This window comes from Macrosteles quadrilineatus, unplaced genomic scaffold (assembly GCF_028750875.1).
Source record: "Macrosteles quadrilineatus isolate MER2022 unplaced genomic scaffold, UCM_ALF_1.0 Scaffold_5__1_contigs__length_97177068, whole genome shotgun sequence".
Taxonomy (NCBI): Eukaryota; Metazoa; Arthropoda; class Insecta; order Hemiptera; family Cicadellidae; genus Macrosteles; species Macrosteles quadrilineatus.
In genome coordinates this window covers 63,621,176-63,635,896 of record NW_026542598.1, presented here as the reverse complement: position 1 = coordinate 63,635,896, position 14,721 = coordinate 63,621,176, and the positions used below count along the sequence as shown (strand labels likewise).

Here is a 14,721-nt window from a genome sequence, read left to right as displayed (position 1 = left end):
GTTCAAATTTAGTCATTGAAATGTTATGTCAGATGTTTTCAAGTCTTTTTTTTGTAAAAGAAAATTTTTAAAGATTTTTCTTCCATGTCTTTTGACAATTTTCTTAAATCTTACACGAGTGACCACAAACAAGCACTAACTAACCTGGAAGTCAGGGGATTGAGGTATGAGAGCTCCCTCCCTATACCACTGCAAGCCTGGAGTAGGTTTACCCCCCAACTGTGTGCGGAACTGAGCGGGGCTTCCCTCTAACACAGTGACATCCGCCATCGGTGCCAAGGTGGGGGCTACTTCTAAGGTGTCGGGGGCCAACACACTCAGAGCACAGGTCAGAATCACCTGTCACAGACATACAATGTGATGAACAACTTATATTTAATGGCAGGTAAACCTCTTTACAATCCATAAATGATTAAAATCAAAATCAAGCCAAAATTCTATGTTCAAACAGTTTACATAGGTGTGAATTTTTCGACTTCATCCGTTGATATGAAGGAGAATAGGTTAGGAAATTTGGATTTGAAAATGGGTTGTATAGAATAAACTTTTATGGGGAAAAGAATACAGAGCTAGCTATCTTAGGAAGAGTCCATGTAGGCATTAGTTTACCTCCATACTTCCCGTCTTTTCTGTTTCTGCCCCTTTATTAAAAAATCAATAATCCTAGCCTATAGCCTCCCCTTTAAGAAAACTAATTTTGATGGGACACAGACAACCTTAATTGTAAAGTGAGATCCAAATAAAAGCCCCCCTCTTATTATTGAAATACCAAGGTTTATTGACAAGGAATAAACAATAATTGGTGGAATTTCCCTAGAATTGGGACGATAAAATATCCAAAACTTAAAGAAATATCCATGCAAAATATGAAAAACTTCCATAAATAGTCCAAATACACCAGCTTACACTATGTAACTACCCTTCCCTTATCAAGTTAAGAAACATTCGAGGATTGCAAGAATAATTCAACAAAATTAAAGGTGAGATTCAGAGATTCTACCTCTGAAGAAGCCCCTGAAATTGGCGAAATATTAGTTTAAATGTGTTGTTTTAACTTCCTGGGACTCTTTCTTCAGGTGAGTTAGTTGTGTATCCTTCCTTTCTCCTTAACAAGATACATAGAATGTATACCGTATCTAAATAGTGTCTTACTTGTCCTCCTGGGTTTGATGCAACACATTTGTATGTTCCCTCGTCTTCAGGGAAGGCTTCAGAGATCTTGAGAGAGTAAACGTCTCCTTCCTTTAACATCTGGAAGTACTTGGAGGGTTTGATCACCTGGTCTGCCTTCATCCACTTGATTTGGGGAACTGAAAATAATCATCATTATAAAAATAAATGACACACCTTTTTTATTAATAATTTGTTAAGAAATTTAGTATATAGGTATAACTATTGTCAGAATAGTTAATGCATCTTTTTACAATGACAATTCTATTACTAAAGTCAATATTATTTGTTACTATCCACACTATTTGTGGATGTAATTGAATATTCTATTTCTATACCTTAAAATATACCTTTCTATACCGGTACCTAAAATATACAAAACTTCCATAAAAATTCTAAATACACCAACTTACACTATGTTACCTACTCTAACCTTAACCAAGTTAAAAAACATTAAAAGATTGTAAGAATAGTTCAACAAAATTAATGGTGAGATTCCTGACCGTATATATATATATATATATATATATATATATACTTGTTATTATGAACCACCTCACCATCACAATGTATTGTACTCTTGAATACTGAAGTACAAAATCCATCTACATCAAACAGCTGTAGCCAATTTTATATTCAAACAGTACACAGTTTAAAGTACTCAATTCAACAATGACAATTTTCATTCCCAAACTGGCTACAGCTTTAGGGAATGGGATGTATACTCTTCTATCAATGCCAAAGAGTTGTATTTAAATCCCACATTAGATACAAATATAATAAAGTAGTTACCAGGTTTTCCTGAGATCTTGCACCTGAAGAGTACAGGCTGTCCTTCCTTGATGGATTGGTCTGTGAGAGGTTGTATGACGGTGGGGGCCTGATCAGCTGTTGGGGCCTTGGCGGCTTTGGATGGAGCGGGGCTGGACGGGGCTGTTACTAAACACTCTGCTTCACATCTTGCCTCTCCTGTAGTACACAATGACCAGTAAATTATAATTTATAGTGTTAATATTTAGAACTATTTTACCTGTGAAAATTATAGAATCCTCTTCAATCCAATCTCTCAAGAAATCCTATATTACCTATGACATAATATTACTTCTATGTTTTGTTACCTAGACTCTTATTTTCTCTCAGGTGAGCTAGTTAAACACTCCTTTTTTTATTTACCTATATCTCTTTCCAATGTCAATGTCGTTCTTAAATGATACATTAGCTCATAGTTCTTAGCTGATACATTAGTATACTATCTCGTTAAAACCATGAGTTGGAAAGTTCAGAAAAACAATTTAGAGAAGGAATAAGTTTTACACAGTTTGGTTCCCACTTGCACAGACATGACTGTCATGCATAGGTGACCATCTGAACAATAAACAGGGAAATTTGCTAAAGCCTTACCAAACAGATTCGACAGGGTGGATACTGCATTTTATATTCTGCATTACGATTTTGAAATAGTGATATACCGTACCTGCTGAGTTAATGGCCACACACTCGTACTGGCCACTGTCCCCAGGTACTGTCTCTATGATGAGCAGAGTGAACGTGTTGTCTTCCTCTAATGTCTTGTACCTGATGTCAGGAGTTATCTTCTTACCGTTCTGAAGCAATCAACAATTTATTAGTTCCTCCCGACAATAGATTAATTACGCTTTATTTCCATAGTACAAATTTTTATACCACATTGTAAAAAGATCAATTGTTCTTATGATAGTTTCAAGAACTTTCGTGTTTAAAGGGTTCATAAGCACTTTGAAAACTTTGAGCATGTCCCTTTATAGTGAACTTGTTTAGGGAATTTATCCATTACTTCTTTCTTTCCTTGGTGTATTTCTGAGCCAAGTACTTTCCTTCACCTAAGCCAAGTACTTTCTTTCAAAATTAACTACTGAGTAACTTTTTATTTACAGTGGGGAAAAAGTGTTGTTTGATGTAAAACTTGTGTTTTTATTTAAGAAATTTAGTATTAAAACTGATTTCATAGTAGATTAGTTTCAGATTTATTTGTTAAAATTAAAAAAAGTTAAATCACCCATAAAAAAAAAAAAGTTAAGTTAGTAACTAACCCATGATGACTAACGACCTAATTTTTTTATGTTACCACAGGATGCAAAACTCATTACCTTGAGCCAATGCACGTCTAGAGGTTTGGTGCCGGCAATTCTAGCGTCAAAGCGGACGAGCTGTCCTGACTTGACTGAGACACTTTGTGCCGTCGTGACAAAGCTGGGAGGTACGACACCACCACGACCAGGCTGACGCCTCTCTTGCACCACCAAGTTGGCGCTACACTTGGCGCGACCTCCTCTGTTCTCAGCCACAGCCGCAAACACACCAGAGTCCTCCATGAACACCTAGAAAAATGACAAAGTAAGTACATAAACCTCGTCAACAGTCATCAACACCAATGCAATACACATCCATTTTAACAATGAGCTACATAAGCCTAATAAAAGGCTTGTCTGGAGCATTTCTTGATTTAACTTTTGTCTTTTAAATACATCATGTTGAGGAATGATATTTCTGTGGTACACAATGTTTGAAGGTTTTGATTACTGTACTTACTTTTAAATTAAAATATTCTTGATCATTAGGTAATAAACGATCCTGGCTAAAAATATAGCTGGTCTTGTTTTGGTCGTTAACAAAGCTATACAAGACATATCAATCCACTTTATTACTAATGTGAGTCTGACTGATAGACTTGTTTTTTTTTTTACCTGACGAATGACAAGGATGGACTTGGTGCTGAAGGTGTGTATCTGGAAGTCAGGAGAGTTCTGGATGGGGAAGTCCTCCCGGAACCACTGGATTGTTGGCAGTGGATCTCCATCAAACTCCACCTCAAATCTGGCTTGCTCCTGCTCAAATGCTCGACAAGGCTGAATCTTTTTGGTGAAAAGTGGAGGCTTGGCTGGTTTCTGTAATTCAAATTCAGAACAATTGTAATTCAAAACTTATAAATTAGCGCTTTCACAAAGACTACATGGTCGAGTCATAGCTGGGCTTAGTTTAACTTTTTCTCTAAAGCAGTTCTAATAATGTTGTTTACATACATTCTTACTCCTTAAACAGGTTAACTACATTCTAACTCCTTAAACAGGTTAACTACATTCTAACTTCTTAGACAGACCAAAGATCTATAAAAACTCTATTATGCTACAGATATTTAGGAGATTATTATTGCAAACATTTTCTATCGCAATTTAGACATAAGCAATTGGAGACATAAGCAATGACCAATGTGTTATCCTAATCTTGTTTGTCATTATTTAATTGTTTTAATTAAGGGTTTTTGTTTGTGTTTGATTACTATACAGTACTCTTTGGGGTTTTTGAATTGATTTTCTAGTCTTATCTTGGTTTGTACACTAATTTCATAGATACTTTCTCACCTAAGGACAAGACAAGATTTCATATCTAAAAACCTTGTGAATACTTTTTATTTTTTTACAGATGCTACCCTGGACTTGGCCCTACTAACTAAGACAATATAGTAACGCCACATCACACTCACCACTGCTCCTGAGACCACTCTTTCTTCCACTTTGCCTTTATGCTCAACTTCTGTGGTTTCTGTTGCTGTGATCTTTCTGGTTATTTCCGTGTCACCTTGCACCTGTAACAAAAACTTTTGTGAAATAATGTTACAAATAGATCTTGCGATTTTTCTATATGTTACAAAAACACTTGTACAATCCATTAAATGTTGTATGTAAATGGAAAAATATAAATAGCTGATAGGTTAGCTCTCAATATGCGCTATACATAATATGTGAGTTGAGTTTTTCACCATTACAGTAAATTTTTCCTCTTGCTCCAGATGGCCAAGAGTATGACTCTGACTTGACTCACACACTTGCTTACTTGCACCAACTTTTTTATAGCCACACAAAGGTGCAATATGTTTTTACAACACTGATGGTACATACAAATGATATTGCTGTATTGTTTTATTGTCTAGAGCAGTACTGTAATTTACCAATGTCGCATAGAACATAGAACCTACTGTACTTAATTGTTTTACAATTGTTCTCAGTTTAAACCCCCACTGACCTCCTTCTGTGTCTGTTTCTGTGTGGCCACATGCACCTCCTTGCCATGTACTGATGATGCCGTCTGGTCAGGGCTGGGTTTCACCCAAGGCCTCTGTTGTTGTTGCTGGGTCTCCTGAGTGACGTCGTCCCGTAGTGTCTGTCGCAACGCTGTGGTTATCTGATGCAGAGCTTCGTCTCCTTGGTTCTCCTTTCTCTCCACACGACGGAGGTTCACTCCCTTCTGCCAAGGCATCAGCTCTTCTTTCTTTTCACTGAGAACAATACATAGGTTTGGGATTAATAACTTGCGTGTATAATGCTATGTACATATATTTTACATTTTTCCAAAGTGAAATCTAATGCAATATATAAAAAAATGTTAACCCAACTTGTCAGTCTTCAGTCTTTTAATGAGTCAATGGATTAATAATTTTGGGACAAATGACTTATCAAATCTGACTTCAAAGTGAAGAGGGTTTGGAAAGAATGGTGGTAGGGTACAACATAATGAGTAATCATGATAGATGATTATAAACACTTATCATCTTGTATAGGTACAGTGCATTATATTTTCTATCTTATATAGTTACGCTACTCAATTATAAGGTTGTGTTATTTACTCACACATTGCTCTCGTACTGGTCAGCCATGCCTCTGGCCAATGACTTCTGTGACACTCTCTCCCCAGGGATGGCAAACTGATGAGAAGCTTCTCTCAGCCTTGCCTCCTTCACCACCTGTTCCTCCTCCAGCTGTTCAACACCAATGCAAAACCACAATTAATGTTTGCACATTTCAGTTCAGTTCTGTGCATCCTTTTAGATATTAGTAGGTAGAAAAAATACATTACTGAGTTTCACTTGTTGAAAACTATGGTTGAACATATTTTCAAGTAACTTTTAAAACATGTAAAACTGCGTATACAGCATACATGTAAAATGTAGTTGTACTTAGTGATGAACTGGCACCTGAATAGGATTCCCAGGTCCATCAGTTCTTTTAAAAATGAAAATGTATCAGTCTTAGGAACCAACTTTAAAATATCAGTATCAGTACTTTTGTAACAACAGGGCTCGGGCCAATTGGTAGTGTCCAGAACTGATTATAGTTAGTAACCGGGATCGTTACCAACTTTAAAAAGAGTTACTAACAGTTTATGCATTGTTGCTTTTGGTGTAATGTTCAAGCAACATTAAAAGTTGCACTTAACGTTACACAGGTCTACGTGATGTAAAATTTAATTGATAAGCCAAACAAAGTGTTACATTTCAATAAGAATGGTTTTTTTTTGTAAATTAAGACTAAATTTTTTAAATTTGAACCTCTAACAGTCTAAGAATAGTATGATAGTAGTAAGTTTTAGTACTATGTTTGTTAATCCAAAGATTTTTCTAATCTAACAACTTTCTGTTTTCTCAAGTATCATAATTTAACTCCCACCAACCACTCGCCAATTATTCGATAAAATAGTAGCTAGTGATTGTAATCTAACCTTGTTTGTTCTTACCTCTTTGAGCTTGTTGTAGTACTCCTCGCCCCTCTTTTGCTTCACAGCCTGTGTCCATTCTGGCTGGTCCTGGCCCACATCCTTGGGTATCAGATGGTCCAAGATGATGTCCTTGTCTTGCTGTGCTCGCTCCTCAAACACCTTTGTCAACTCTGTCTCCTGTCGTTCCTTCTGGTACGAGGTCAGCTCATAGTCGTACCACGCTATCAACAAATCTCCACCTCAATACACACTCTGACTACGTCATCGATAAATTACCATAATGAGGGAATGCTCTAGAAGCGATTGGTTACAAAGCATTAGTCCTCTATCTATTTTGGTTTAAAATTTTTAACTTCTTGTTAGTATTTTTTTTCCCGAGGCATAGCTATTTACAAGAACAGTGTTTTCTTTGCGGTTTTTTTACTCATAAGTACACAGAAAATTAATTTAGTTTTTTTATGCACCGTAAATCTTTTTAGTTAGATTAGAAATTATAGACATTAAATTCAGCAGTGATGACATCTAATAAACTGGGCCGTTTTAGTATATACTTTCAAAAAATGTAAATATAAAGTTAATGGGGAATAGGTTTAAATGCAATTTAATAAAATTGTTAGTAACACGGAAATAATTTTTACTCGGCAAAACTTTATAAAAACTTAACACTTTTCACATTAGCATTTCATATTACTACACAGTCATACAAACATACATGCAAGCAAGATATTCAAATTATCAACTGTGTACGGTCAATTATCTACAGGTGTTGTTTGTAGGCTATGTCCTTCTCTACAGTTTAAATTTTGAATTTTTTAACCTTTCATCGGGCGCATCACAGAGGTTACCTCCGGGTCACTACTTTTTTCGTTAAGAAAACCATAGTATGTGTCCGGCAGGGCTGTGGTCTGATTTACCTCACGAACCTTTTTTGCTGAATCGGTTTTTTACTATCTTACCCCTTTCCCAGTTGTCAGCCGACCTTGGGGAGTGATTTGTGTCACTACTGGAAGTAGCTTCCGTGAGCGCCCTGTGATGCAACGGGTTTCCCGGAGCCTAGTTCCGTGTACGCCCTTGTGTTTGACCTTATTTAGCAATATTATAAAATGGATGAAGAAGAACTAATTGCGAGATTGTTGGTTAGTGTTGAAAGGGAAGACAAGGAACAACATTTAATAGAAAGAACTAATGGTGCGTGAGATCGGAAACCGTTTTTTTTTCAAGAAAAAGAGCTTTGACAAAATGTGTAGTCCTTCTAACAAATGATTTTTTGCATAATACAATAGGTATTTTATTTCAAACACCATTGCATTTTTTTCTAAAGAGCCTTGACAAAGTCCTTATGAAATATCTCTTTTCATAATACCATAGGTGTCATACACTGATGCAATTTTTGTCTAAGAGCTTTGATTGAATGAGTTGTCCTTGTACAAAACTATTATTTTATTAGACCATATACATGTGTTTATGTCATACAATATTCAAATTGTGTTCTAATATACGATAGTACTGCATTATAGTTCGGCCGCTTAGAAAACGACCTGCGTGCTAATGCTAAAGCAATGCTGGAGGAGGTCGCTTTCTAAGCGGCCGAACTATGTTACAAAAAGTAAATGTTTTTTATCCACGACACTTATGTATTTTTATTTTTTATTATAACATTTTCTATTTGATATACAATTGAAGTAATAGTGTAATAACTCATAACAAATGTTTTTCATACAGTTTTATAGTTATTAATATGTTTTCTACTCATCAATGTAAAGTTTTTGTACTCCCGGAAGTAACTTCCATGATCGCCCTTTGGTTTTTGAAAATCAATGCGTCCGACGGAAGGTTAATACAACAATAAATCAGAAACCTCAATATTGAAAATATTTACTAGTTGTGTTAGATAATTGAATAATAATACTGATTGGAAATTGTATAGTTAAGAAGTTTTAAAAATGAGTTTTTAAAATTGGTAGTTTAGTTTACACTTTTTTTTGCAAGTTAATCAAAGTGACTTTTATTCCAAAATTCGTGTGTTCTATGAGTTTTCTGTAAAATACATTCCTAGGTTTTCCTGAATTATATTGATTACTATTAAAAGAGATGTGAAAATTGAGTCAAAATATGATAAAAAGTTAGAAATAACAAGAAGGGAAGGGATACAAAAACTAAACCATACATAACCAATATGAAGCAAAACTTACTGTATCTCATAAATGACCAAAAATAATATAGGTGCCTAGCCACAAAAACAAATAAAAACAAAAATTTGTTATGACGATAGAAAATGTAGTTTATAGTAATAGTCCAGGAGCTGAGGGGGGTTGAGCATGCATGAAAGTAGTACGCAATGTTATTGCTGATTATTGTAATATGGACTGTGGTGATCAAAATTACGTATGTCGCCTATTTCAAAAGTGGTCGATAAGGTGGGGGGGAGGGGGCAAACATGGCGGTTTGCGCTATGCGTTAAAACGCTGATAGTTCGGAAACGGTAAAAGATAGAACATCGGTTAAAACGTCGTTGTAATCCTAAAAATGTGGACAACAATAATGGTTATTGGGTCCGAGGTCGTATCTCTATAAATAAACAAGTTATTGTATAAAATATGTAAAAATGGACTTTTCGTGTAGTTTTTTTTACCGAAAGTAGAATTAATTTGTGAGTGTCGCAAAGAAGTAATATCAAATATCTTTGCTGATAGTTGTAATATGGACTGTGGTGATACAAAATACGCATGTCGCCTACTTTTCAGGTGGTCGAGAACTTGGGGGGAGGGGGGCAAAGATGGCGGAACGCGCTATACATCGAAATGACTGTAGCTCGAGAACTGTACGAGATAGGACATCGGTTAAAACGTAGTTTTAATCCAAAAAATATTACCAATAGAAAAGGTCATTGGGTAAAAAGTCGTATCTTAACTAATAAAAAAGTTATAACAATAATAAGTTTAACAAAATCTACATCGTACAGCTATTTTTTTCGAAAATCGTATGGATTGTTGATAAATAATAGTGTAATTACTTAATTACTCGGCTAAATATTAACTAGATGCATTTTCTTATAAGAAAAAAATATATTATTACGAATACATATGGTTTAAAATGTAAAACACGGCCTCCAAACGCCTTGGGGTTCGCCCGTTAGGTTGCGTTATAATTGATGCTGTTTTTAAAATAATGATTGCTTGTATTTTGTATTTCATTATACACTGAGTATATAAATGAAATAATGATAAATAAATAATCAAACAAATAAGATAATAATTAAATATGAAATATAATATATAGGCTAGTAGTTTAATTCCATTGTAAATATAAACACCATAAACATTAAATTTCTTGACCGCTCTCATTCATTAATTATATATAGATGTATATACATTTGTATCAAAGAAAATATTTATAATTTTTTATTTGTATTACAGGTGCTAAGAGAAATTAAAAAGGTACCTATTTAAATTCAACAAATAATATGAACAACCAGTGTAATTGTTATGGATAGAATGAAGAGATTTGCCGTATTTTTTATTATAAGGTATTTACTTTTGTAGTAATGTTTTTTTATTTCATATAACTGTATTAAATAAGAATCTGTTACATAATCATATTGTAATAACCTACAACATTATAATAATTAAAATTGAATTTGTAGTGGTAGTCTGTATTATGCATTTGATTGCGGCGAAACCCCAAGTATTATATGTAGTTTGGAGGCCGTGTTTTACATTTTAAACCAAATGTATTCGTAATAAAATATTTTTTTCTTATAAGAAAATGCATCTAGTTAATATTTAGCCGAGTAATTAAGTAATTACACTATTATTTATCAACAATCCATACGATTTTCGAAAAAAATAGCTGTACGATGTAGATTTTGTTAAACTTATTATTGTTATAACTTTTTTATTAGTTAAGATACGACTTTTTACCCAATGACCTTTTCTATTGGTAATATTTTTTGGATTAAAACTACGTTTTAACCGATGTCCTATCTCCTACAGTTCTCGAGCTACAGTCATTTCGATGTATAGCGCGTTCCGCCATCTTTGCCCCCCTCCCCCCAAGTTCTCAACCCCCTGAAAAGTAGGCGACATGCGTATTTTGTATCACCACAGTCCATATTACAACTATCAGCAAAGATATTTGATATTACTTCTTTGCGACACTCACAAATTAATTCTACTTTCGGTAAAAAATCTACATGAAAAGTCCATTTTTACATATTTTATACAATAACTTGTTTATTTATAGAGATACGACCTCGGACCCAATAACCATTATTGTTGTCCACATTTTTAGGATTACAACGACGTTTTAACCGATGTTCTATCTTTTACCGTTTTCGAACTATCAGCGTTTTAACGCATAGCGCAAACCGCCATGTTTGCCCCCTCCCCCCCACCTTATCGACCACTTTTGAAATAGGCGACATACGTAATTTTGATCACCACAGTCCATATTACAATAATCAGCAATAACATTGCGTACTACTTTCATGCATGCTCAACCCCCCTCAGCTCCTGGACTATAACAATGTTTTCAAGTTGTTATCAATTTTAATTTTTTTTACATATTTCAAGTTTTACATTTATTTACTGAAATATTTATTGGGTTTGGTTGTAAAAGGTAAAATGCTCATTTAAAATAATGAGACAATTTTTTTCGGTATCAAACAATAATAATACCACTGCTGAGTGCTGCTTACAACAAATAACTGTGAAATTAGCCAAACTAATGACTGAATTTTTGTTTATAAATTAAATCAAAGAATTACCTCTTAGAAATCACATTTTCTAACAATGCCACAATACATGGAAGAACGCCCACCACCATAATACAAATTATAGCAAGGAGCAAGCAAAACCTTGGTCAGCAGGAGAGGGGCATGCCAAGAAAATTTGTAGGGAGAACGACAAAATTACGACAAACATATTTATTTATAAGATTTAATTTCATACCTGGCAACTATCTTGTCGTCATACCTGGGTGAAAGCAGAGGAAACGAAGACGCAAATCATTAGCCAATGACGGTGACAGGGCCGTCGGCAGCGCAGCACGCAACCATTAGAGAAGCAGCGGCTAGGGGGGGAGGGAGGGAAATGTGGGATGTGTGTCAGTGGATGAAACGTGTTAGATGGCGGTGTTACTGTCCAAGGGCATTTCACTAACAAACTGAAACTGTTTAGTGATGGCTGTGAAGTACCAAGTGTGCAAACAAATAGTTTTTCAATCGATATTTACCAAAATTACAGTGTAATTGATTTAGTGGTTTGATTTTGAATTTGAAAACAAGTGTCTCCCAAAGTTGTTACTTGTTTTCCAACAAAAAAGATGATTATGAAGCCTCCTTAAAAAGGGCCCCATCTCGATTTAGGCCCTTTCAGCAGCTCCATGCTTATAAGATCAGAAGGGTTATGAAACTGTAGAAACAGTTAGTGAAATGCACTTGGTGTGTGCGTTGCATCGCATTGCTGGTTTAGTGAATGTCAAACCAGGTTGTGTTAAGTTGAGTTTTGGTGAGCTTGCTTGTAGAGATAGCACAAAGTAGAGTATAGCGATTATGTGAGTGCCAAAAGAGTCATGTTATTTCACAAATTCTAGTCATCTAATAAATTGATAGATATACTAATCTATGATGACCATGTCTTTCTTCGCTTGGCTGAACAACTACTGAAAAGAGTAGGAATAAGAAATAGTGTTTGTGTGTAAATCTTCAACTAAAGTGTATTAACTCTTGTAGCCAAATGCACAAGTTTAGAGAAAATTAGTGCGTTCAAATGAATTATTTTAATGAAGTTTCCATCCTTCTTAAGCTGTTAGGCCATTTAAAGTTGATCTTCATTAAAAATGTCTTGAATTGTATCAATATTATGTTAGAGCTTAGAGTAAACTAATTAGTTTTAGAATTCTCTTTATTTTTCTTAAGTCGGATCAATTAGCTTAAATTTAGACTTTTCACCTATTTGGCAGTTGTTCAGCCACCACAAGATGGTCTACAGCGTAACACCACCTGTAACTTATATGATAAGACTCACGTCTGGGAGAGTTCTTGAGTACGCCACGGTAGTCGTCACCCCTCGCCTTCACAGTGAGCGTAGTCTCCACCCTGGTCTCGCCCGAGCTGTTACGAGCGACCACCTCAATTTTGCCGTGGTCGTACTGGCGTGTCTTGGGGATATCCAAGTGCCACATGCCGTCGTATGTTAGTCGGTACCTCATGCCCTGCGACAGAATGAAGCAATTGTGTCAACTTCGGTTTGGCGACATTTTAGTTGGCTTTTGCAAAGATAAGGTTATAAGTAGTAAATATTGATAAAGGAAATAAAATATTATTTTACTTCATAGCCACACATCTTGTTTTCCAGAACTTAAGAGAAAAATTTGTCAAGGAACCATCATTAACAAGAAAAATCTGTATATTTAACAGCTATTTGAAAGCCACTTGGAAATATAGATGAGAATGAATAAGAAAGTATAGCTTTGAAAAGACACTCTATAATAAGGTATTTCTTTCATCCTATTATTTCATTGCATAAATGTTTTAAGTATGTTAAGTGAATTTAGTTGAATGTATGTGCCAAGTTGCCCGCTCCCCCACCACATGTTAAAAGTATTTTTAAACAATTTCTTTGTTTTCAAACTTACATGTATATTTTTGAACATAAACTATGTTATTTCACAAAAAGGATATTATACTGTACCAAAAACAACATAGGTGTTTAAAATCAAGGTTTATTTATACTGTTACTTTCTTTTTTTGTAAAGTGTGATATTTTCTTTCTTTTTCTTCTTTTTCTTCTTTTTCTTTCTTTCTTCTAGTGATTTAAGAGGATAGGCTAGTGATCATTTAAAAACTCAAACCTCCTTTCAAGTTCCTTTCGTGTAAATAGATCTCAGAAGTATTCCAAAGTTGATGTTTACTCACATTGACTACAGTGTGGCCGTTGATGAGCCACATGACGCGAGGCCGAGGGAAGCCTGTCACTCTGCAGCAGAACCTGGCTGGTTCACCCTCCGCCGTGGTGTATGGCTCAGGCTTGGTCACAAACACTGGCTTCTCCTTCTGCTTCTCACCTTCCTCCACCTCGTCTGGGATCCTTGAAACAAAAACATGAATGAAATAAAATACTTCTACAATTTAATTTGATTTCATTTAAGGGGTGTTTATCAAGTGAGTCTTGATATCCTGCAAAATTTCTTTGACTATATTATAAATAGGGCTAAAAAATCATTGCTATGATAAAGCTGTAGACAGTTTTAGAATGAAAATGAATGCAGTTTATTTGAGCCACTTACAAAGTGTGTCGATGTTATAACTAATTTTTGACGAGTACAATATTTTCAAGCCAAACTGGAACAGTTCTCACCTAAGGACAGGATAAGGATCAGATTCTAGAGTCCAAAATGTTAAGAAAACTTTGTATTTACTTATCGTGATGGAGAATAGTTCATAATCATCCCTTAAATTACATAAAATTCTATTACTCTACAAACACCATGCGGACTTACGAAATAGCCTCCAGTTCTCTGATGCGCTCGATGCTGTTCATACCCTTCGGCAGCTGGCTGTCATAGATGATACCAGGCTTGCCAGTGGTCTTGATGGTGGCTCTAGTCTCATCCATGCCGTACAGGTTGGTAGCTCTGCACAAGTATTCTCCACTGTCCTCAGGGTAGACCCAGCCAAAGTTCATTGCAACATATCCAAAATCGTAGATTGGCGTGAAACGGTTCTCTGTAAAACAAGCATAGTTATTTAAATGAAAACATGTTGTAATTTATGATTTATAATGTGTACAAGTAAACTAATGACTCGAGGTTAAGTGTGTAACATAGAGCACAAGGGCCTAGGTTTTTCGAAACTTTTGGTAGGATAGCAGGCATAGCTGAATGGGAAAGAGTCCAAACTGGCACAAGAGACACAAAACCTTACAGTATATACACAAACCATTGGAATGTTTACTGTCACTGAGAGAAGAGGTGCTCTCTCTTCCTTAGTTGAAAATGCTGTGAATGACAGTGAAATATTCT

General features: G+C 35.3%; 1 protein-coding gene across 3 annotated transcripts in view; it reads right to left on the bottom strand.

The window, feature by feature from the left end:
- The window catches only part of LOC128994752 (titin), a 134,584-nt gene that overhangs the window by 31,068 nt on the left and 88,795 nt on the right, over positions 1 to 14,721 (bottom strand). For all 3 annotated transcript variants that reach the window (XM_054419511.1, XM_054419512.1, XM_054419513.1), the window contains 13 exons: positions 14,200 to 14,425; positions 13,616 to 13,787; positions 12,726 to 12,912; positions 6,718 to 6,920; positions 5,835 to 5,962; positions 5,230 to 5,482; positions 4,691 to 4,792; positions 3,894 to 4,094; positions 3,297 to 3,527; positions 2,645 to 2,774; positions 1,963 to 2,139; positions 1,153 to 1,310; positions 145 to 339 (listed from right to left, as the gene is read on the bottom strand). In XM_054419511.1, the coding sequence (XP_054275486.1) occupies positions 145 to 339; positions 1,153 to 1,310; positions 1,963 to 2,139; positions 2,645 to 2,774; positions 3,297 to 3,527; positions 3,894 to 4,094; positions 4,691 to 4,792; positions 5,230 to 5,482; positions 5,835 to 5,962; positions 6,718 to 6,920; positions 12,726 to 12,912; positions 13,616 to 13,787; positions 14,200 to 14,425 (2,363 nt within the window). The remainder of the gene's footprint in view (positions 1 to 144; positions 340 to 1,152; positions 1,311 to 1,962; positions 2,140 to 2,644; positions 2,775 to 3,296; positions 3,528 to 3,893; positions 4,095 to 4,690; positions 4,793 to 5,229; positions 5,483 to 5,834; positions 5,963 to 6,717; positions 6,921 to 12,725; positions 12,913 to 13,615; positions 13,788 to 14,199; positions 14,426 to 14,721) is intronic.